A 24,914-nucleotide genomic window follows, 5' to 3' on the forward strand; every position below is an offset into this window, starting at 1 on the left:
GAAGGTCTGAGTCCATAAATAGAAGGACAGCCAAATACTATACTTTTTGAAGTATTATCTGTTTACCTGGAGGGTGTGTCAAATATCTTTGTCAGTAACATTTGATATATAAATGTCAGTATTCCCATCCAAAATGGGGGAAAGGGTATTTAGGATTTCTTCCAGCTGGTACCTTGGTCCTTTGAACAAAAGCCTAGCTCTGGCAGAGTGCAGATAGATAGTAGACTGATTATCAGTGTAGTAATAAAATGTGACCCAGTTGCCTCTCTCCTGCACTTAGACGTCGTATCTGAACGTGTTGATGCTAACTCTGCAAAATCAAGTACTACTACTCTGTCTGCTTCTATTCTGCAGTCAATGGAACTGGTTGCAGATCAAGACTTTCTGTTCCATGAGTAAAAATTCATTCAAACCTGGGCTGAGACAATCTATGTTTAATTGTAGTCAAACCACAAACAAAATTTAACCATCTTAACCATTTCTAAGGGTACAACACACTAGTGTTTATCATATACATTGTTGTAAAACAGAACTCTGGAACCTTTTCATGTTGGAAAAGTAAAACTCCGTATCCATTGAAAACTAACTCCCCTTCTCCCCACCTCACCCCCCAGCGCATCCATTATTCTACTTTCTGTTTACAATAGTTTGATTTTTTTATTTTAAAGTTTATTTTTGAAAGAGAGACAGAGAGAGAGAGGGATTCCCAAGCAGGCTCCACACTGAGCGTGGAGCCCAATGCAAAGCTTGATTCCACGAACCACAAGATTATGACCTGAACCAAAACCAAGAGTTGGACACTTAACCGACTAAGCCACTCAGGCACCCCAAGAATTTGGCTATTTTAAACATTTCATATAAGTGGAATCATGTAGTAATGAGACAATCTGTTTAGTATTAGATTCTCTTTCCTATTACATGCCCTATGACAGCTAGCACAGTCTTAGAGCCACTTGAAAGAAATTAAATAGACTTCTGAGATGTAGGACTGAGAAATAATGTCAAAAAGTCAGATACAAAGTAAAAATTGACTCCAAAAAGATTGATCATAAACCTAAGTTGTTCAACATATTTTGACCATGTATCCCAATCATATCTAATATAGAGAACATACAAAGTTTAACATTTTTAATACTACATTATCAGTTTAAATACTTTTGAGATTTAATTTTGAATCTATAACCTACCAGTAGAAAGCCTATTTATTCAAGTTAATAGCCAAGTATTAATGTCTAGATTGCACTGAAAAATAGACTTCCTGGTTTGAAACTAATTGTGTAATATCCAAGTATGTGAAAGACTGTATACTCAGTACCAATTATAAAGCAATTTGATTTGAAAAAATTAACACAATAGTAAATATACGTCTTTCATGTTGATTTGGTTTTCAGTGTTTAAGAGGCTTATAGTATATCACCAAGTAATTATTTATTATTATTCAATTTAGCCTGATTTGAAGATCTGATTTAGGTATGCAGGACTTTCAATGGAGTATATAAAGACTGATCTCTCCTCTCAAAATGGTAGGAAATGGTCTATAATAATTTGTATAGTTGTCTGAATAAATAATAAAAAGACCATAATAAATAATGGGCAAAACATACTGAAAAGTAAAATATTGTTCACAGTGGCACCAAAATTCAATAGGCACAGTCATCTTAGGATTCAAAATTCATGCACAGTAGGCCATATGCAGTCAACAAAGTTTGCCTGGACTTGAGACCTTCATTATCATTATGATTCATACCATTGGACCACACTTTAATATTAATTCCCCTTGAAGAGAGATTCTTTGCAACATATAATAATAGAAATTTATGAAGTTCACCTACCTGTCAAGGGTAGCATTTCTTATATTTTTCCTTGGCTATTAAAAGTATATATTTTATTGATGAGCATTATTTCTTGACTTAAGGTTACTACTGTTAAGGTGGATTTGGGAAGCAGCTCTAGAAGCACACTGAATTTACCAGCAAGACACCCAGACATTTTGAAATGGTCTTAATATGGCTCTGAAAAGCACAGCTCTAGGTACTATTCTAGGATCTCTTGATTCTGTAGTCACTTGAATCTCAGAATATCTGCTAGATTTTTTCTTTTTTGTTAAGGATTTATGCACCATAAAAATGATACTTTTATCCTCATTTAAAGACAATACTTCTGCTTACTATTCATTACATAAGACTAAATGATATATTGTGCCAGTGTTCAAAAGTTCAGGTGCGTAAAATATGCATAAAAAACACTGCACCTAAAGAAACAAACAAACAAAAAATGCCTGAAAATAATCACAGAACAGGAAGTAGTTCTATGCCCTATGCACAACAAAAACTCTTTTAACAAAACTATATTGACAACAATAGGAACTACCAAAAAACATTAAACATGTACTCAGTAATGATTTATCTTTCATATATTTCAAATTCTGTTTAGTACACGACCCAGATTCAAACTAAGAAACATGGAACAAGTCATCATGGACAAAATGGAAAAGTTTCTATAAAAGGCCTTTTACCAGATCAGATCAGCAGAGATTCATTAATATCTATTGACCTTGGCTGAAAAGTAATGATGAGTTTATCCATTTTATTGAAAAGGGGAAATCTCAAAAAGATACCAAATCTTCCTTTTTATATCTTTTTGACAAAAAAAAGGAGAGGTAAAAAAAAAATAGTAAGGTAGGCTTGCATACCAACACTTTTGAATGACAGTGGGAGAAGCTACTCAAAATGCTGCCTAGGCTTTCTCTTACTTTAAAGAATACTTTAGAAATACTGCTATGTAACACTTCAAAAATGGTAGAGCCTGTCAAACACTCAATTGTGGTAAGAAAAGCTATATTCTAAAATGTACATTGGTCAAAACTATGGTTACTAGATCCTTCCACATCCAAGACCAAAGTTATATTGTGGGTAAGTATTATTTCTTAAGATAGGGAAATGGAATAACGGACACACATCAGTGAAATATCTTAATCTCAACAGAGCAAGTGAAAAGCATTTCTAGAATCCATAATGAATCCAGGCTGAATGAATTAGAAAATTCATCTTTGAGGCACAGCAAGAAAGAGAATGAGGGAAAAACAAGGGAAAAAGTCACCTTGTAAATGGAGTAATCTCTTTTCAAGGAAATGGTAGAAATCAATGAAGAAAATCACAAGCTAGGGCATTCTTCTGAGAACTGTGGATTTAATAAAACTATAAGCAAAACCTATAATATGCAACCTGAGCCAGATGGCAAACAATGAAAGAAGAAACAGAATAAGTCTCTTAAAGTCAAGTAAATGCCTCATGCAAAATGAACTTCTGCCATCTCCATCACAAAATCTGGAGATTAGTTAAATAAAAAAAAAAAAAACCCTTATTTTCAGAACAAATAAAATTTAATGTTTCCCTGATATTGTGGCTGTTCACAGTAAAAGCAAATAAAGAGTTTCCTACCATTTCTAGTATATTAGTGCTCTGATATTAAAAAAACGAATGTCAGGGGCACCTGGGTGGCTCAGTGGGTTAAGTGTCTGACTTCGGCTCAGGTCAGGATCTCACAGTTCATGAGTTCAAGCCCTGTGTTGGGCTCTGTGCTGACAGCTTGGAGCCTGGAGCCTGCTTCAGATTCTTCTCCCTCTCTCTCTCTCTGCTTCTCCCCCACCCCCAGCACTCTCTCTCAAAAATAAATAAACATTAGAAAAAAAAAAAAAAAAAAAAAAGATTTAATCATGGAAACAGGGGCATCTAAAGGGAATTTTCAACTTTTTTTTTTTTTTTAGGTAGCTCAAGTTTTTCTTGTCTTTCTTCAAGAAACTATGGATTCAGACTAGTTAGGTTCACACCTTGATTTGCCAACTTGTCACCTGCCTGACCTGGTAAGTCATCATTCTCTTCTCTGAATGAGTCTGAGCTTCTTCCTCTGTAAAGTGGGGCTCATTTCACTGGTTTATTATGAGGGCTACATGATTTACTATGTGTTCTGAGCTGAGAACTGGCACCCAATATGTACCATATAGGTATTTGTTAAATAAAAATTAAATGTTAAACCAAATGCTGTGATAGGTTCTGAATATATAAAGACCAATCCAATAGGATGCCTGTTTTTTTTTTAAAAAAGCCTGATGAAGGAGAAGGGTAACTAAACAATGATTACAAAAGAACAAGAAAGGTGCTGTGATAAAGATGAGCAAAGCCTATTTGTGAGCACATCAAGGGGACATTTAACTTTACCACATCTTCATTCAGGCTCAGAGTCATCACAATGACGCCCCTCCTGACAGAAAATAAAACTGTTGACCAAAGTTACCCAATTCCCATGAGAGGGAATGACAAGGTGTTTACCTTCGTTCAGGTAAGAGAAGCCTATCACAAAGAACAAAGCAGATACCATAAGAAGCAAGCTCTACTCAGCATCCAAAAAGAAACTTATTTCCTCTCTAAAGTCAAATGGCAGAGCCTATAAGTGGCCTCAATTTCATTTTCGTTGCATATAAGACATAATGACTTAACTACCAGGCACTTCCAGAAAACATGGTTTTAAAATTTTCTCATGAGTAAGTCTAAATGAAAAGTCAAAATTTCTCTTTTTAGGATGCTCTCTGTAAATACTTGGCCAACATCTTCATTCTAGTATTAGTGATTTTTTCAGTTTTGTTCCTCAAAGTTAAGGTTAGAGAGTCGGTGTTAATTATGATAGGTCTCTAGTGAAACCTCCAAGAATCACTAGCATAAACATAAAACACTAGAACAGTAATACCTAAGAAAGTTTTATTTTCCCCCAATTTCAGAAGTAGATAAAAAGAGTGAGCCCTCCTTATCTAGAAGTCTTTAGTGCCCCATACATGTCTTTAGAGCCCTCTAGTGACTATTTCTTCACTCTCAGTCTATTTCCTCAAGGTCCTAAGACCTTAAACTCAGTCTATTTCCTTAAGGTCCTAAGACTCTAAACTGGCAATTAAAAAACCTTCCTTCCCCTCTAATACGCCTGCCAAATAGGTTGCCCTTCACTTTTGTGGTCCCTGACACTATGCCATGCAGCGGGAAGGAGTGGAAATACAAAAGCAAAGGTCAGAAATCTGATACTTTATGCTACAATTTTCTCTAGCCCACCCAAAAACAATAGACAAGGACCACCTTTAAAACTGCCTTCCCTGGATGCCTGGGTGGCTCAGTGGGTTGAGCAGGCAGAGTGTCAGACTCTTGATATAGGCTTTGGTCCTGATCCCAGGGTTCTGGGATCACCCATCCTGCCAGCTCCACACCGTGAGTGGAGCCTGCTTATGATTCTTTCTTTCTCTCTCTCTCTCTCTCTCTCTCTGTCTCTCTCTCTCTCTTCCTCTGCCCCTCTCCCCTGCCCGCTAAGAAACAAACAAACAAAAAATCCTGTCTGCCCTGTTTTCCAAGTGGCAGGGAAAATCCAGATAGGATTTTCCAGATAGGATCCAGATATCAAGATTAGCTGCCACTTTCCTCTGCCTCATTTTACACTGTAGGTTTTTTAGAAAACAGAGCAAAAGAAAATATTTCAAATTAGAATACAAATAAACCATTCACACTTTGGCCATTTCCTTTTTTTTAAGTTTATTTATCTGTTTTTAGTAATCTCTAGGCCCAATGTGGGATTCAAACTCACAATCCCAAGATCAATGCTCTACTGACTGAGCCAGCCGAGCAAGGCCATTTCTGAGATCAGACGAGATCGGGCGCGTTCAGGGTGGTATGGCCGTAGACAAGGCCATTTCTTATAAATGTTGTGACTTCAAAAAAAAGGATATGCCGAAAGTCTGAGCTACACAACATTCCAGCAAGTTATTACTATTATATTATTTTAACCTTTCCATATGTCTAAACTTAAGTTCATAACTGAAATTTTCTTGACCCCAATTTTTTTTGTATATATATTTTATCATCCAGTTAGCCAGCATACAGTGTATATGGTGTGCTCTTGGCTTCGGGAGTAGATTCCCATGATTCATTGCTTACATACAACACCCAGTGCTCATCCCAACAAGTGCCCTCCTCAATGCCCATCATCCATTTTCCCTGCCCCTCTGCCTCCCACCCCATCAATCCTCAGTTTGTTCTCTGTATTTAAGAGTCTCTTATGGTTTGCCTCCCTCTCTGTAAGTATTTTTATTTGTTTGTTTTTGTTCTTTTCATTCCTTTCCCCTCCATGATTGCATCCACATTGTTGCAAATTCTTGGTCCAGTTCCGAACCTATCTGAGATCACTGTCTCTAGGCTGACCAGCAATGATGTTCCTTAAAAGCGTTGTAAGAAACCATTCACAGGATCTGATAGTATTCAAAGGGGAAGGCAACATGTTAGCACATTACCCAGCCTTTAATACTTAATAGCAATGGCCTGGACCCTACTGCAGTTTTTTCTGCGATGTTTCAGTGTGTAAGATTTATTGTCCTCTTCACTTGAAGGTTTAAACTCACTTGGATATGAAAAGACAACAAGTATCACTGGCGAGAGGCTGAGAGCTTGTTTCGCATCACAACTGGTAGGGTTCTGAAAAGTCATTTAATTACACAATATACACCATTTGAAGATATGTATATATGTATATATAGATGTTTATATATAAAGTCTCATCTATATTTATGTGATTTATACATACATGCAAACATGAAATCATGCAAAATATTTCAATTTTCTACAATTTAAGATTTTATGAGTCACCAAGTCACTTCTATTATTCTAAAAACGTAAACATGAGTTAGGAAAGGCTCATTAGTGTTTTCTGTAAGGACAATGCGTAACAGCCCACCTGATCTTCATTAAGCAACAGAGCAATGGGGTTTTCTTTACTATTCCTGCTGTACTTTCATATAACTAGGAGCTTCTCACTGACCCACAGCCTGCTTCAAGTAACCATTCCTGACCTCTGGGCCCCAGGAACAGGAGGTGAAAAAACAAAAAAGAAGTAAAGGACACTAACTCAATCCCATGCTATATTTGCATGTTTTAAGACAACGGTATATACTGGGACTCGATACAATAAAGGCAAATGACTTATGACATCTTGCTGATCCATTCAAGACAAGAAAAGGTAAGAATAAAGCTGCTTACCTGTGGTTCCTGCATTCCAGCAGCACCAAGTTCTGAGAGGGACATGGTGAGCTTCTCCTGCTGTTCTGATAGGTATTTCTGATAGAGACTGAGAAGTTCTTGGCATTCTCTATATTGTAGCTGAAGAGGTGAGATTGCAAATTAAGGGAAAAAAATGAATAAACTGATTCAAACTGCATCTATCAGTGCTGCTTTTCAGATTCCAGTAAACAAAAGAGAGCCAAAAATGCAACCATATTTGGTGACAGTGCAAGTAGACCAACACAGTACATATATCCACCAAAAAAAAAAAAAAAAAAAAAAATGAAAACAATAATTCACAAAGAGAGTAGCAATGGTCATCCTATTTGAGGAGAAATTTTTCTCTCAAATCTTTAAATTTGAATGAAAAAAAAAACATGCAAAAGAAGGAAGTTAGACTCCTATCTCACCCCATGCACAAAAACTAACTGGATGTGGATCATTGATCTAAATATAAGAGCTAAAATGGTAAAACTCACGAAAGTAAATCTTTATGACCTTGGATTAGGCAATGGTCACCTGAAAGCACAGAAAACACAGAATAAATAAATTGGACTTAAATTTTTGAAAAAGCATACACACAGAACAACTTTTGCTTCAAAGGAAACTATTAGGAAATTAAAAAAACAACCTCCAGGTTGAGAGAAAATATTTGCAAATCATACAGATGATAAGGGACTGGTATTCAGAATACATAAAGACCTTGTATGATTCAACAGTAAGGAAATATCTAACCTAGTTAAACATGAGCAATGAACTTGAATAGACATTTCTCAAAAGAAAATATACATATGTCCAAGCAGCACAAGAAAATATGCCCAACATCATTAAACATTTGGAAAATGCAGATCAAGACCACAATATGAGATGCCACTTTGCATCTACTAGGATGGCTATAATCAAAAAGACTAACAACGAAAAGCTTTGATAAAAATATAGAAAAATTACAACCCTCCTATATAGCCAAGGGGAATGTGACACGACACTGTTGCTTTGGAAATAATAATATTTTGTGCTCCCAAAAGTTAGACATTGAGCATATTCAGTGCTCCCAAAAGTTAGACATTGAGTTACAAGACTCAGCAATTCCATTCTTAGCAATAATCCCAAGAGAATAAAAAATATATGTCCACACAAAAACTCGTACATGAATATTCAGAGTAACATTCTTCATAACAGTGAAAAAGTAAAAACAACCCAAATGTCACCAAGTGATAAATGGATAAACTAAATGTGGTATATCTATACACAGTATACTACTCAGCCATAAAAAGAAATAAAGTATTGCTATATGCTATAATATGGATGAGCCTTGAATACATTATGCTCACAAAACCAGACACAAACGGCCACACGTATGATTTTATTTATATAACGCCGCTGTGGTGGTTTTTTTTGTTAATTATTTTAAATACCTACTCTAATGAACTAGGGGAAAGAATACTCAGTTCTAAGTACACGGGATCACAAATAAAAGTTACATTCATCCATGTTCACTTCCCGTACTCCACAATTTTCTGAAAAATTACTTCAGACCCATACTGAGAGAAAGTACATTATTAGTGTGTGCCAGCAGCTGGGGGAGGGAAATAGGGAACAAGTACTAATGGGTATCATTTCGGCAGGGGGGCAGGGGGTGGGTAGGTAATGAACATGATCTGGAATTAGATAGTTGTGCTCGCATAGCTTTGGGAATATTCTCAAAACCACTGAATCACACTCTTCAAATGGGTAAATTTTATTGTATGTGAGTTATATCTCAATAAAACTGCTACAAAAAATGCAGTGATAACACTTCTGCGGCGCCTGGGTGGCGCAGTCGGTTAAGCGTCCGACTTCAGCCAGGTCACGATCTCGCGGTCCGTGAGTTCGAGCCCCGCGTCGGGCTCTGGGCTGATGGCTCAGAGCCTGGAGCCTGTTTCCGATTCTGTGTCTCCCTCTCTCTCTGCCCCTCCCCCATTCATGCTCTGTCTCTCTCTGTCCCGAAAAAAATAAACGTTGAAAAAAAAATTAAAAAAAAAAAAAGAAGTGATAACACTTCTAATTACTGCCTAATTTAGGAAGAAAGTTCTAACCATATCAAACATAAAGGAATTATATTAGATTTTTGTCTTGTTTTTCTATAATGTCAGTTAAGTCAATGTTTCATTAATAAAACAGTCATCAGGAAATTTTCTGCCCATATACTTCTCTACATTTTTCACAGTCCAATATGGAGAACATAGCAATCTAACCAGGGGTACCGTCTCCCACATCTCCTCGAACTTGCAAAGTGCTCAAGACGAAAACCCTAAAGTGGAAAAGTCACCTAACTGCATAGATCAGGTGTATGGGAGACAGCTCTATCCAAGAGAAAGTTCTATTCCTTCTCATTTCCTCCCCAGGCCCACTTTTCTCTCGGATCATTTCTGAATCTCCCCCCTCACTTAATTATGTATGCTGTTGGTATAAAAATTACTGTCCAATAAGATTATCCTATATAAATACTTTTACAACTGGTCATCATGATTAAGGGTGGGAATAGTATTTCGTAAATGTCAAAAATGGTGACTGGTTTCAGTATTCCTTAACATTTTCATAACCTAATCATTGCCTCTAGGGCAGGTTCTTGCTCTAATAACTTTTGCCAATCATGACTGCATAAATAACCAATTGCTTCATTATTCTCATTATTAACCTTTAACAAAAAGAAAGGAGCCACAGATGTTTTAAAGAAGGGGAACGGTTCATAATAAAAGGATAGGTTACTAAGCTTAAAGAATACATTAATTAGAAGAGCTTAGTGAATCCTCAGTATCTTAAAAACAGTAACGGTAGAATGAAGTGTTCTAAATAAGCTAATATCATTTCAAAGTCACTATATGTCAGACCAGGCTGGTTTTTACATTGCCATGCTTTTTGGCAGTAAGCTTCAAAAGGCGAGAATGATGTGTGGTGGTCCCAAGAGTCCCTGCCAGCTATGACGTATACAAAAAGAATGTTTGATACTGGTTGTTACCATAGGCAGTAATGTTTATAGTGGGTGGACGTATTAGCCTGGATGCAGAATATGAATTGTACTCTGGAGAAAGCCAGCACAATTATACAGCCTAAGAGGTAAATGTCAGCATTTGAAGACAAATTATAGGCAAATTCATTTAAACACACGCTATTCGGCAGAATATAAAAACAGGCAGTCCTATCTTTATCAATTTTTTATATCTGTCTTGATTCACCAGATTTTGCAATGCTCCCCTTTTCCTGGAAAATCCAAAATGTATGTCCAGGAAACACAGTAATTTTCCTTCCTCCCTAACACAATGAGACTTCAACCCTCCATCTGGAGAGAGAGATTTATGTAAGGAAAATGTGGGTAAAATGCTTTCTTCACTGATCTGGGGGAGGGAGTATAGTGAGGGAAAAAAAAGACACATTTAACTCAATCCTGGCCAAATGACAGAAAAGAATGCAACATATGTACAAAATCCAATCTAAGGGAAGGTGTACATCCAACCATGACAGGAATCTAACACACAGGTAATCTGTCCAACCACCATTCAAGAACTGAAAGGAACGGCAGTCGTCACAACCTCATTAAAGAAAGAAATCTTCATAAGATAACATAAATAAGTATAAAGTAATATCAAGCAAGACCATATTAAAACCTAAACATTAATTAGCCAAAATGGCTGTGGAAAATGGTCATTTTGCAAAGCTTAAAGCCTTAACTTCAAAATGCATTAATTCAGAAAAATAAAAGTAAAGGTCAAAGCAGAATGAATAGGGATATAGGGAGAAAGAAAAAAAAAATCATGTGAGTCTCCTGACCAGAGACAGGATATATTGTTAGTATGCTGCCAAAGTAGAAAGTGATCGCCTTGAGCTGGAAGATTTCATCTGGCATAGCAAAGACTACCCTCTTACCCCATCTCACCCTTGCCTTGGATATTTGGGATACTGGGATCTGGTACTTAGTAATCCTGATTTAATACAGAACTCAGTGAAGGAAGGTCTCTATGGGAGGAGAAAAGGGAGAATCATTAAACTAAAAAAAAAAAGTTCTCTATTTTTTGAACAAAGATTCCTTGGAAAAATGGCTGATTCCCATTCTGGCATATGGAAAGTACAAAGTAAGCTATGCTCTAATGCAAAAAAGCATGCAAAGAGAAGTAGATGGGGGGGGAGGGGGTTGCCAAATGAATAAAAGCAACCCTGAAGGAGACTCTCAGTCAAATTTAGGACAATTTGAGCACTGGAAGGAGTGACTCTAATAGCAAATTGAGTAAATATTTACCAGTTCATGGGGATACTTCAAAACGACAAAGAGTGAAAGGGGAACAAAAAGTAAAGCCCATCTTTATAGAAGAATCCTAGCTAACTATTTAGAAGGAATGGTCAAATTTTTTAAATTGCCATTTTATAATCCCCAATGAAATAACAAATCCAGGCAAGAATCATCAATGGAGACTGAAACCAGTAAGTGAAAGATTAATAAATAAGATATGCATAAAGTGTCAAGATTAGTTACTTAGAGCAAAGAAGAAAATGTACCTTTAAATGGTAAAACCTGGTAGTCATTTCCCAAAGTGAATTTAAGATCACTAACAGTGAAAAGAAAAACCCAGTAATTATATACCCCCTAATGTATAAAGTAGGCAACTTACCTATGAGATATTCTTGCCAAATGCTTTACTTGCATTTAATAAAACATGTAAACCTAACTCCCATTTCACAGAAATTAGAGTAAAAGAACAAGCTAAATTACAGCACAAAGAAACAAATCAGACAGTGTGGGAGATTTTGCAAAGCACTTGGCCTGAACTCGTCAAAAAGTTCATGTCATGGAGGGAGAGTGGGGTCAGAGGTCTATCCTAGTTTAAGAGATTGAAGACCCAAAGAAACGCAACCCATGGACCATGATTGGACCATGATTGGACACTTGCTCAGGGAGAAAAATAGCTATAAAAGACATTCTCGGGACAACTAGAGAAACTGGAATATTGACTCAAAAGTTGATCTTATGGAATTACTGCTAATTTTATTAAATATCATAATGTGGTTTATAAAGAGAAATGTTCTTAGTCTTAGGAGATGAATGTGAAGTATTTAGGGTGACATATGACACGGCTCAAGGAAAAAAATAAGTGAATAAATGTTTATATATGTAAGAAATTACATTTATTTATATCTATAATTACATACATATATATTTATGTAAATATGTAACAAAAATAAAAGCAAATATGTGAGAGGACACAGCAAATAGAGCAAAATGTAAACTATGAAATCTAGGTAGCATATATATGGAGGTTCTTTGCTTTATTCTATCAACTTTTCTATATATTTGAAAATTGCCATAATAAATAGTTGCAAAAACTTGTTTTTGGTTGTATTTTTTTTTGTGTCTTCTTTCTACTATTAGCTAGTCTCTTCTTGTCTTCCTACTTCCACCATAAATTATCTGGGGATAAGCAGAACTGGTAGCATTAGGTCAGACTCCTGAGAGCTCTAACTACGTGTATCCGTGGTCATTAAATCAGATGATAAACTGTTAGTATGATCTGATGATACACCAACAGAAACCCATCCCTTGAACCAAAGATAGGCATATGAAAGGTAGCAAAAGATCACTTTTTAAAAGCCTGTTGAGTTTTCTTCCAGTCATGTAATGAAGGCAGTAATGTAGAGTGATTAGCGCGCAGGCTTAGGTGTCACCCAACATTCTTGGCTGAAATCTTAATTCTGGTATTCAGTAATAATGTGCCTCTGGATGAGTAACTTCTCTGACATCCTCATCTGGAGATGATGATTCCTACCTCACCTTACAGGGCAACTATGACTATAAAATAAGCTAATAAATGAAAAGCGCTTAGCATAGTGCAGCACACAGAGCATACATTCAATAGATTTTCTGAAAAGAAATCAAGGGCACAAGAGATAAAAAGTGCTGGCAAGGATGTAGAGAAAAGGGAATCCTGGTACACTGCTGATGGGAATGTAAATTGGTACAGCCACTATGAAAAACAGTATGGAAGTTCCTCAAAAATCTAAAACTAGACTACTATATGGTTTAGCAATCCTATTTCTGGGTATATATCTGAAGGAAATGAAATCACTACCATGAAGGGATATGTACACCCCTATGTTCATTGCAGCATTATTTACAACAGCCAAGACATGGAAGTAACCTAAGTGTCTGTCAAAAGATGGAAGTTAAAAATGTAACACACACAAACACACACAGGAATATTATTTAGCTTTAAAAAAGAAAAGAATCTTCCCATTGGCAACAGTATGGATGAACCTTAAGGGCACTCTGCTAAGTGAAAAAAATCAGACTGAGAAAGATAAATACTATATTCTCTTAATTATATGTGGGGTCTACAAAGCTGAACTCATAAAAACAGAGGGTAGATTGGTGGTTGCTAATGGCTGAGGGTTTGGGGAAATGATGGTGGTGGTCAAAGGATATAAACTTCCAGTTTTAAGATGAATAAATTCTGGGGAACCCTAAGGGACAGCATGGTAGCAATAGTTAACGATAGGTACATATTGTATGCTTGAAAGTTACTATAAGAATAGATCTTAAATGTTCATACACACACACACACACACACACACACACACACACAGGGAGGTAATGGATGTGCAAACTAACATTATGGTGTAATCACTCTGCAATATACACGTATATGAAATCATCACGTTGTACACCTTACAGTGTTATATGTCAAATATATATGATATCAAGGAGCTTAGAGAAAGAGATTTAAATAAATAAGAATACCATGTTCTAGGAGAGGCATTTAAACATAGGATACACTGGAGATTTTTTTTTTAAGTGGGGGTAAGTGTTCACTTTAACAACACTGAAGAGGGACAGTCAGGAAAGACTCCAGAGCAGCTATGACCCCAGAAATGAATTTTGGAAAAGGAGTATACTGATGCACTGGATAGGCAGGATGGGGGAGGTCTGTCAGCTGACAGATCATCAGGAGCAAAGGCATGGAGAATGAAACTGATATGCACCCTAATGGAACTGCAAGTGGTACAGCACAGATGGGAAACTGGTCATAGGTAGGGAGGTGTGACGAGGTGGTAGGGGCAAACAGGGGCCAGATCAGGAATGTTACACTAAGTTGCTGGAACTTATTTCTTTTTTAAAAAATTTTAAATGTTTATTTATTTATTTTTGAGAGAGAGAGAGAGAGAGAGCGTGTGCGCAAGAACGGGGGAGGAGCAGGGAGAGAGAGAGAGAGAGAGAGAATCCTAAGCAGGAGCCTGACATGGGCTCAATCCCAGGAACAGTGAGATCATGACTTGAACTGAGACCAAGAGTCAAATGCTTAACCAACTGAGTCACCCAGGTGCCCCAGACTTTATTTCCGTACAACTCACTGACGGATGTCTTAAAATCAATTTGCGTTTTATAAAGATACCTTTGGTAGGCATATGAAGGATGGATTGGGAAGCTTAAGACCAGAATCAAAACAACTGATTAGAAAATTGCTACAATAGTCTAAATGAGAGACACAAGGGGTCTGAATTGAACAATGGTGGAAATTAGGGGGACTGGGGTATCGAGGAAGATTTAAGACACTGTCAGCTTATGAACTGGAAGACAAGATGTATGACCAGATGCACAGTTGCCTTTACCAGGACACAGAGTGCACAGTACAGAAAAGGTTTGGGGGAAGGGAAAGCACACTTTAGACACACTGAGTGGGGATGCTTGGGGAGCGTTCACTGAAGATGGCTAATACATGACACTTGGATCCTGGGCCTGGAATTCAGAAAAGAGGTCTCAGTAGAAATAGAGAATTTGGGAGTTAATCACTTTATATGTGGTGACTGAACACAAGAGTGTGTAAGATTGTCCAGGGAATGTGTAGCTTCATTCATTCATTTGTTCATTCTTTCACCCATTCAATAAAAAGCTCCACAGAGCAGGAATATTCATGTTGTGTTTATTGCCAAATTCCTTAGCCTACATAATAGGTACTCAACAAATATTTACTGAATAAACACAATTTACTGAGTACATTAGCATTTGAGACTGTGCCAGACGCTAGACATACAGTGATGAACAACAGCAACACTGTCTCCTGCAGGGAGCTTATCATCCAGCAAGGCAGGCAGGTAATCAAGCACATACAATAACGAATGATGGAAATAATGGCAAGAACATTGTGTCAGGCTCTGCTAGCATGCCCTAAGGAAACAAGTGACTGAGGAACAAGGGAAAGCCACTTGGAGAAAGAGATTTTCAAACTGAGAGAAGAGGGCCAATGTAACAATAACATAGAAAGGGCAGGCAAAGGAAGAGGAATCAATAATCAATCAAAGGAAGAAGAATCAATACAGTTGACTGTATCCGAAGCAGCAGGGGCCATGCCAGTTAAAGACAAAGGGCTGAGAAGGCTACTGGTGACCCTTGCCAGAACACAAGTTTGACACTGCTTGGTTATTCACCATTTCTCCCACTGTTTTGGTGGATGACAGTTATGTTATTTTTCCACATCAAAGAGAGAAGCTTCTGGATAATAAGAGATGTTTTACTCAGGGTCACTTTGAGATAAAAACAAGTGACCGTGAGGCTCCAACTCTGATGCCATCCATTAGTCACAAGACTCCCAGGGAAATATGGGAACTCAAAGATGTTCACTAGAGCAGGTACGCCCTTCACTCTGAACACCGACACAGTGCATAATGTATACATATACAGATAGCACATACCGTGTATCATACTTAGAATGTTTTGCCTATCCTTATACCTACAAAATTCCTGTTTATCCTTTCAAATTTGCCCTTATGTCATTTCTTCCTCCATCTTTGAATTCCTAAGCAGAGTTAAGCACCTTTATTATAGTAAGTAGCATACTGCTAAAATTATTTTGTATCACTATCACCCGAAGTGGGCTATGTGTTCCTGGAAATAATAGTATATTAATCTGGGTATCTCTCTAGTACACAGCAGGCACTTCAAAAATGTTAGAGAAATGAATAAAAGAATAAAAGTAAAGGAGTGTCTACTGAATTTCGGGTTAGCTTTGGATTGGCAATTGAAACAAACTATAGATAGACCATATATTCTTTAAATTAGTCAAGAGGATGGCTAAAAATACTGATTCATTAAAATTTTAAATTGTTCTAACTTCATAATATTTTCCCACCTTGAAGCAAATGGCTTTTGACCATGTCATATTTCTCACAATCATTTCCTACCTCTCCCCCCTTCAAAAAACAGTACACATACATTGTCAGAGATAAGCAGAGGTCCAAATTATATAACTAGTTTGGTACCCAATGATAAAATATATAATTAAAAATGGATTGTTGGTAAAAGAAAAAGTGATACCAAGATGAACTGATTAGCAGAGCTAGACAAGAACTTCACATGACAATAACTTTACACCCTTATATTAAGTTGTGATCTGTGCTGGAGTACAACCTACTGATACAAGTCTGAAATTTTCCCTTTAATTATTTTATGGCAAATTCAGTGCAAGACCACAGTATTTTCCAATTTCCTGATGGTACTAATCTGTTGGAGGAAAGGAACATATCTCCAAAACAAACAGGGGAAAACTCAACACTCTGGACGTTTACAAAAAAAGACAAACGCTTCACCCAGTTTCTTCTGGATTCTACTTACTCTGTTTGAACAATGGCAACAAAAACAGGAGACATGTAAAGAGATCTAATTAGAGTAATTAACTAGCTTTTTTAGAGTTTTTGAAGCATCACAGTTTCTACCTTATTTTCTGCAGAGTTGCAAAACAGGATGGGGCACAACAGACTTGGCACTAAGACACTTGAGATTCTGTCTTTGCTCAGATCATCAGACCCTGAGGTTTTCAGGAAACTAATCACACAATGGAGACCCAAGGTTTATTTCTCCAACCTTAAAGCAAGGACATGTATTCACAATTAAAAGTTCACATACAGATATCCTAAAAAACAGGCAATTAATGTGCCAGATTGACCAGAGTTTTTATTTCTTTATGATTTTCTGTCCATGTAACACTCTAATGATATACATTTACATTCATGGTAGATATTAAAGACAAGGTTGCAAAAACATTTCTATTGAAAGCCATGCATTTTCTCTTGCTTCTAACTTGCTTAAAAATGTATTTTTGGTTTAAAGGTTCCATGTATCAGCCAGACCCAAAGGGGAAGTATTTTCACCATTTGGAAGGCTGCTTTAAATCATTCAGCCTTTCTTGAGTTACAGGAACCAGTCTAGAATCGGAGAAAAAGAAGGTTGTTATCTCACCCCTCCCCCAACCATTTATAAGGTGAACTGTGGTAACAATGATTTAACACTTGAAAATTTCCAGTTTTAGAGAGGGTATATTCCTGACAATACAGACCACTGAAAACTGCACACTAAGTTTTCTAGACTCTGAAAGGCCAATAAGTGAAGTTGTACATATAATGCTTTGTGAAGCAGAGCTAAACATCAAGCTGGGTGGGGTCTACTAGCTCAGCCATGAGGAACAGATTAAAAACTCCTTAGAAAGAACTTGTCTCATTCTGTTTCCTATCTTCAAACAGGAGAGTTTCATTCTTGTCATTAAATTAAAACCTTCCACAAACTATCAGTTTCAATATACATGATACTTCCCTTTCTTCATATTCTTCTATTTGTTTACTTGAACTATTTATGCTGCTGTGTAAGACCATTCATTTCCAAGTAGAAATGTACTCAGTTTAAGAGATCCCTTATTCTTCTCTAAACTAAGTAATCCAGTGGCATTATACTTTCCTCATACAGTTCCTCTTCTAGCTCTCCTAAGTTTTGTGTTTGTCATCTCTCACCTCTTTAGATTCCTCATTGGAGTTCTTGTATAGAGTCAGATACCAGCATTACCCAGCATGGAACTAAATGCTTCTTACCAGGAATAGGTACCTGAATTAGAGCATCTGTGCATGGCTGTACTTTGGGGCAGGGCACTCCTAAGTACTTTAAAGACATTATTGTACTTAGTTCTCCTCGAAAGGAAAAAAAAAAAAACCATTAGATACTACTATTACTCTCATTTTACAAATAAATTTGCTGCACAGAATGGTTAACAATTTATCTAAGGTCACTCTGCCATTGAGCTGGGATTTGGAGTAAAGTCATAGAACCACTAGCTCAGTGTGTTCTAGAAAGTAATGTATATAGGAATCACCTGTAATTCTTGCTAGAAAGCAGATACTGATTCAGTAGATCTGAGGTAGGGCCCAAGCTTCTGTCTACGTTTCTAATAAGCTTCCTTCCAAATGATCCTGATGGCTGATCGGGGGACCCCACTCTGAGTATGCATATCTAAGTCCCCTCCCTCTTCCTTGGTATCAGTGGGAAGGAAGCCTGTTCTCCTCCTTTATACTGAGGCATATAACACATTATCAGACTCCTTTGCTTCTTCTCTTTAATCCATCTTTAGAATATGATGGGTGTTTTTCCTCTCTTTTGATCAACTGTTTTTGTTTTGGAAAGAAGTATATAGAAAATAAAATAGGAGAGTGAAATAACCCATTTTCTTCTTTAGAAGGAAGCAGTATTCTAGATTTTTAAGCACTATACCATTTCTATTGTGACTGGCTGCTGAAGTAATAACAATTAGCAAACATTACCTGTAGGGCTAGAAAATTTATACTGGGGGAAGAGTCCATGGGAAAAGTAAACAACCACATTTTTCTCTTCTACTTTCAAAAAGATATTCAGCCTCTTACCTTGTCCAAGCACACTGTTAAGCCTATGTGTGCAGTATGGTTTCTGAATTCAGTATAATTGTTGCTACACCATTCTCTATGGCCTTGGGGGACAGCACTTTTACCACAGTTGCATACGCTTTTCCATGAAGGATGAAAACATGACCTAGTATAATAATTCTAAGTAAAAACCAAACAATGTCCATAAAATAGTATTCATAACTAGAGTGAAAAAGGAGATTTCTTATAGAATGGAATCATATCTAACATTTTAAGGTTAAATGGGAAAAAGTAGTAGGAATATCTCATTTCTGGCCTCTTTGAAAATGACGGAGGCTACTGCTCACAAATGTAAATTATTGCTCAGAGAAAAATTAAGTAACTTCTATGTGCAGGTTTATTATCTAAACTCAGCAAATGCTGCAAAGACTGAAGGTAATAAAGCATTTTATGAACAACTTTACTTCACTGGTTCCTAATATAATTGAGCTTATGTGGACTGTTTAGCAGAATGATATTTTAAACACTGGTAAAGAACCAGATTATTTGCTTGACCCTCCATTCCAGAAATATTACAGAGAAGTAGCTCAAAACATTCAAGGAGAAAAGTTTTACAATGTCATTAAAATCATGGAGTTAGGTTTTGACTCAACTATTTTAACACTATTGACTACTAAATAAATCAACCAAGAGGACACATTTAAAAGAACAATCTCTGAGACCTAAGTTTTTATCTATATATGCTTAACAATAGAGAATTGGATCTATCATAAAATTTAAAAGTAATGAACAGAATAGTTAAAGCCCATGATTTCCATTATATAGTTTTTACTATATTAAGCAGTTTCACTAGGAAGCAGAAACTTTCTACAGTTAGTCTCTGTCCACTAAAACAATTCACCCATGTCTGCACTGGGAGGATGGAAAATATCCTCTTCTGGACTAAGGTAATACATCTAACTACAATAGGATGTCTTCAGAAAATTGAGTCAATGTCAGCAACCAAAAATATTCTTTTAAAGAAAAAAGTAAGTTAGTACAATGGGATTTCTGGTTCCAGATAAGATGGAATAAACATAATTTTCCCTATTCCTCTTACTAAGTACAATTAAAACTTTGGACTTTATATATAAAAAAAAAACATAAGAAGACTGAAAATGGAGAGAAGATGGCAGAGGCTGGGGCCTCAGAACCTAGAGAACACAGTGATGAGTTGCCTAGTTTTGTTTTTGGTTCAAATACCTTGAACTGGGTGCTGGAGAAGTCGACAAACCAGAAATGCCAATGGACCCATATATGTCCCCCCAAAAAAGAGGGAAAGGGATGCCTACCAAAATGGAAAACTTTTAGATAAGAACTGCTTTACTCTAGCCAAGCAGCACAGAAAACACTGCAACCCCAAACCTACCTCCATCAGCCAAAGCTAAATGAGAAGTCTGGACTTAGATGTTCCTCTACCACACACTCCCTTTCCACTGAGGTGTTATCCAAGAAGACTGAGTGAGGAGCCAGGATTTTAATCCCTATCTGACAGTAATGACTTCTTCCTCCACCTCATTTATGATTTCAGTACAGGCCTCATAGGGAGCCTGGATTTCAGCTCCCAACTAGTTTTAATGAGGTGTCCCTCCCTAGTGGGGTGATGTGAAGAAGCTGAGTGGAAAGCCAAGACTTTCACGACACTACCAGCAGTAACAGCAGAGGCCATTTGGAAAGCTGGGTGGTATCAGCACCCAGATCAGCAGAGGTCTAGTGACGAACTTTCATCTCCACCTAAAATTAAACAGGGGAGGACTTATCTTTCCCCACGGGTGTGATGTCAGAAAAGGTGTGCTAAAAGGGATGGCTTAAATAAGACTAGAACATAACACCCAAAATGTCTAGAATACAATTAAAAATCACTTGCCATACCAAGAGCCAGGATAATCTCAATTTTAGTGAGAAAAGACAGTCAACAGATGCTAATACTGAAATGACACAGATGTGTGGCTTTTAAAGCAGCCATCATGAGATGCTTCAATAAACAATTATAGACATGTTTGAATCAAATGAAAAAAAGGTCTTATCAAAGAAACAGAAAATATGAAGAATGATCAAATGAGTTTTAGAACTGAAAAACACAATGGTCAGGATAAAAACAGACAACAACAGAATGGAGAGGACATAGAAAAGAATTAGAGAAGCTGAAGGGAGAACAATACACATTATCCAATCAGAACAAAAGAGAAAACAGACTGAAAAAGAAAAGGAACAGAGCCTCCGGGACATGTGGGACTATAACAAAAGATGCAGCATTCATGTCACTGGAATCCCAGAAAGAGAGCAGAAAGAGGTAAGAGTTGGAAAAAATATATGAAGAACTAATGCCTGAAAATTTCCCACATTTGGCAAGAGTCAAGAAGTTGAGAAAACCCTAAATGGGATAAACCCAAAGAAATCCATGCCAAGACACATCATAAACTTTTGAAAACTAAAGATGAAGAAAAACCTTGAAAGCAAGAGACAAGTAGCAGTATTATTTAAAGGGAGGGAAATCGAATGATGATGTATTTTCATCACAGAACATGGGGGCCAGAAGGAAGTGGCACATTATTCAAATGCTAAAAGAACTGTCAACCCAGAATTCTATATCCAGCAAAAATATCCTTCAAAAATGCAGAAGAAATCAAGAAATTCTCAGAAGGACAACTAATGGAATGTAGATCTATTTTAAAAGAATGACAAAGATTCTCTATAAAAGAAGGAAATGAAGGTAGGGATGTTGGAATATCAAGAAGGAAGAAAGAATATAACAAGGTACAAATATAGATAAATAGGCTTTCCTTCTTCTCTTAAATTTTCTAAATTATGTTTGATAGCTGAAACATAAGTTGTAACATTGTCTGATAGGGATAAAGAAGAAACTTAAAATGGAATAATTAGGGAGTAACAGCAAAAATTTTACCCATTTTTAAGTACAATCTGAAAGTATTTCTCTAAAACATGTATTTCATAATTATTTCATTAAAAAGACAGATGGCCAACATGACCTTGTTAAATATCCACAATTTCTTCACAACTCCCATCTCAATCCCTCAGGTCTGAACATTCAACAAATGTTGAATGAATGAGTGAAAGGAGTGAATGAGTGGATGCTTTCTCAGACAAATTTTTCCATCTGTGTTGCTGACTTCACTCCCTTCTAGGTTATCCAGATATTGTCATAGATATTATTTTATCTTTCTCATGATTTCAATAGCTCTTGGCTCCTTCTTATAACCCTTAAACTAAATGCATCCTACAAAAAGCCCTTCTCAGAGTGCCTTGGTGGCTCAGTTGGTTGAATAATCCGACTCTCGATTGGCTCAGGTCATGATCTCATAGTCATGAGATCAAGTCCCATGTTGGGCTCTGTGCTGAGCGTGAAGTCCACTTAAGACTCTCTCTTTCTCTCTCTCTCTCTCAAAAAAAAAAAAAAAAAAAAAAAAGAAAAAGAAAGAAAAAGAAAAAGAAAAGCCCACTTCAAATAATATTTTCTTCTTAAGCTGCCAACATTTCTCTCTCTTCCCCATCATTATCAACACTCTAAAAGATTTATACTTTTTGTCTCAACTTCTAACATTTCCAATTTTTTTATTTTATTTTTTTTAGAGAGAGAGTGTGTGCAAGCAAGTGGGTGAGGGCAGAGAAAGAGAGAGAGAATATCTTAAGCAGACTCCATGCTCAGTGCAGAGCCCAACAAAGGGCTTGATCCCACAACCCTGGGATCATGACCTGAACCGAAAGCAAGAGTCAGATGCTTAACCGATTGAGCCACCCAGGTGCCTCTTCATTTCCAATTTGATTTTTGGCCCAATACTGTTGGAGGACAAGATGCTGGAGGCACCATAAGAATGTCCTGAAGGAAAGGGACAGAGCAGCAAGAAACTGAAATCAGTTTCATTCCGAGGACAGAAAGCCACGAGGACTGCTCTTTCTCCAAAAGGACATCATACAGGCACCAAGCCTGGGGATAAGAATGTTTTGTCTGGTGCCAGATGTACTCATGACCCAGTATGGAATACACTGCAGGTGCACAGCCCGTCAAGATGCCAAATACTATGTTGTATGTGCCTGCTGTTATCAGACAATTTGCAAAAATAAAAGAGGCTTGAGCCAGGGGACCAATGCTTTGGCTCCTGGACAGTCTAAACCCCTGCTTTCCAATTCTCTCGTCATTGCACCTTTAGGATGACCTCTCTACACAATACATTATGTTTTCCTGTCCTGTCACAGTTTTCACTGTATTCATGACAAATATCCTCTAATTTTATTAAGTACTAAATAGTACAACCTGATTTGGGGTTTCCTCCTCTTTGCTGCCCATTTTCTCCCTCTTCAAAGGATCTCCTCTCCTGGTTTTTGAGTTACTGGCTCATTCTACCTTCTTACTCACTGCTCCTTTTTATTTATTTTTTCTTTTTTATTTTCTCAACAGTTTTTAAAAAATTTTTTTAATGTTTATTTATTTTTGAGAGACAGAGATAGAGACAGAGACAGTGAGCATGAGCAGGGGAGGGGCAGAGAAAAAGGGAGACACAGAAACAGAAGCAGGCTCGAGGCTCCGAGCTGTCAGCACAGAGCCCAATGCAGGGCTCGATCTCACCAGCCATGAGATCATGACCTAGGCCGAAGTCGGATGCCCAACCGATTGAGCCACCCAGGCGCCCCGATTGCTCCTTTTTTAATCTCTTTTACTGACTTTCCCCTTCCTTTACCCAGCATTAAATGCAGATATTCCCTAAGATAATGTCCTAGAACTTACTGTTTTCCTCGTCCCATGACCTTATATTCAAGAAAAGCAGTGTAATGTGAGGTTCTACAGCAGTCCCGGAACAAACATGATCATTACCCGGAAGAGTACATATACATATTTGGCATTTATGTAGCATATAAAATGTCAATATGACAATTGTTAAAACTCCAGTTTCTCAAGTAGTTCTCAGTATTTTCAAATCATAACTGTTGGATTTTTACACTTAAATAACAAAAGTTACTGTTCCAAAATGTTTTAACATCCTATTACTGTTTAGAGCATCATCATATTGTTGAATGATGTCACTTTATTATGAAGAAAGTGCTAATACATCAGCTTCATTTGAAGGAAAACAAAATTTACTTTGCTAGAGAATATTGCATGATTAGTTCCTGACTTGATTACCCTCTGAAGTGAATCCAGAATGACATATGGTATAATACAAAAGAATTAAGTTACGGTTACCTATATACTATAAAAAAAGTAATCACACTGAATATATTAAGGACTTGTTATTCATCAAAATAAAATTTCTTCTCTTTTTCCAAGTGGCATCAAAAAGATTACAGTACGGTTTAATTTTCTAACACCCAACCAAATTTTTTTCTAGTTCCATCTGTATCACTTGTATAATTGTTTAAATAAAACTTAAAAGCAATGAAAAATGCTAAATAGCTCCCCACACTAGTAAAATCACTGACATGAACTATTTATACCAACAGAATAAAGATTATAAGCACTACATTACTTTACTGGATTAATATTTTCAAAGATCAAGCAATTTATAAATATCTTTCACCTAGTTCAGGTAATGGCTCTGAAATATATAGATCATATAGAAATGACAGACTGTGTTTGAAGATATGCAGATCACCATACAGGTATCAACAGGTATTAACGCTGAGCAAGTCAAGGAAAATATCTAAGGAAGGTTTAATAATGAAAATCGCTATGTAACTAAATATTGGGAAAAAAAATTTAGTCCCTTTACTGAAGGAAAATCTGTTCTTTTATAATAGATACGTATTCAGAGTTCAATTACAGTAACTTTCATAGATGTGTTAGGTACCAATGACCTGACACTCTCTTTGAATATACAAGTTCCAAACAAACAAGGCAGGCACTCTGCACATCTTTTCCCTGAAACGTTATTAGTTCCTTCAACTCAAAAAAGGGCTTTATGTAAAGATGCCAATGGGCCATGATGCCTGTACCCAGCGAGCAGTCTGTGCAGCACTGCACCAAATCCTGACAGGACTTAGGGAAGTAAATTGGTTTTGGCAGCATTTCTAGGGATGCCTCCTGGAATAAAATTTGGGAATGTTATATTTCTAGGAAATGGTAGAGGATTTAAAAATGCACAGATTTATCAA

General features: G+C 36.9%; 1 protein-coding gene across 11 annotated transcripts in view; it reads right to left on the bottom strand.

The window, feature by feature from the left end:
• Positions 1-24,914, bottom strand: part of KIAA1328 (KIAA1328 ortholog) — a 350,349-nt gene that overhangs the window by 219,386 nt on the left and 106,049 nt on the right. For all 11 annotated transcript variants that reach the window (XM_040479015.1, XM_040479016.1, XM_040479014.1 and 8 more), the window contains one exon: positions 7,065-7,192. In XM_040479015.1, the coding sequence (XP_040334949.1) occupies positions 7,065-7,192 (128 nt within the window). The remainder of the gene's footprint in view (positions 1-7,064; positions 7,193-24,914) is intronic.

The sequence above is a fragment of the Herpailurus yagouaroundi genome, unplaced genomic scaffold (genome assembly GCF_014898765.1).
Source record: "Herpailurus yagouaroundi ecotype Mexico unplaced genomic scaffold, PumYag 142, whole genome shotgun sequence".
NCBI classification, from domain to species: Eukaryota; Metazoa; Chordata; class Mammalia; order Carnivora; family Felidae; genus Herpailurus; species Herpailurus yagouaroundi.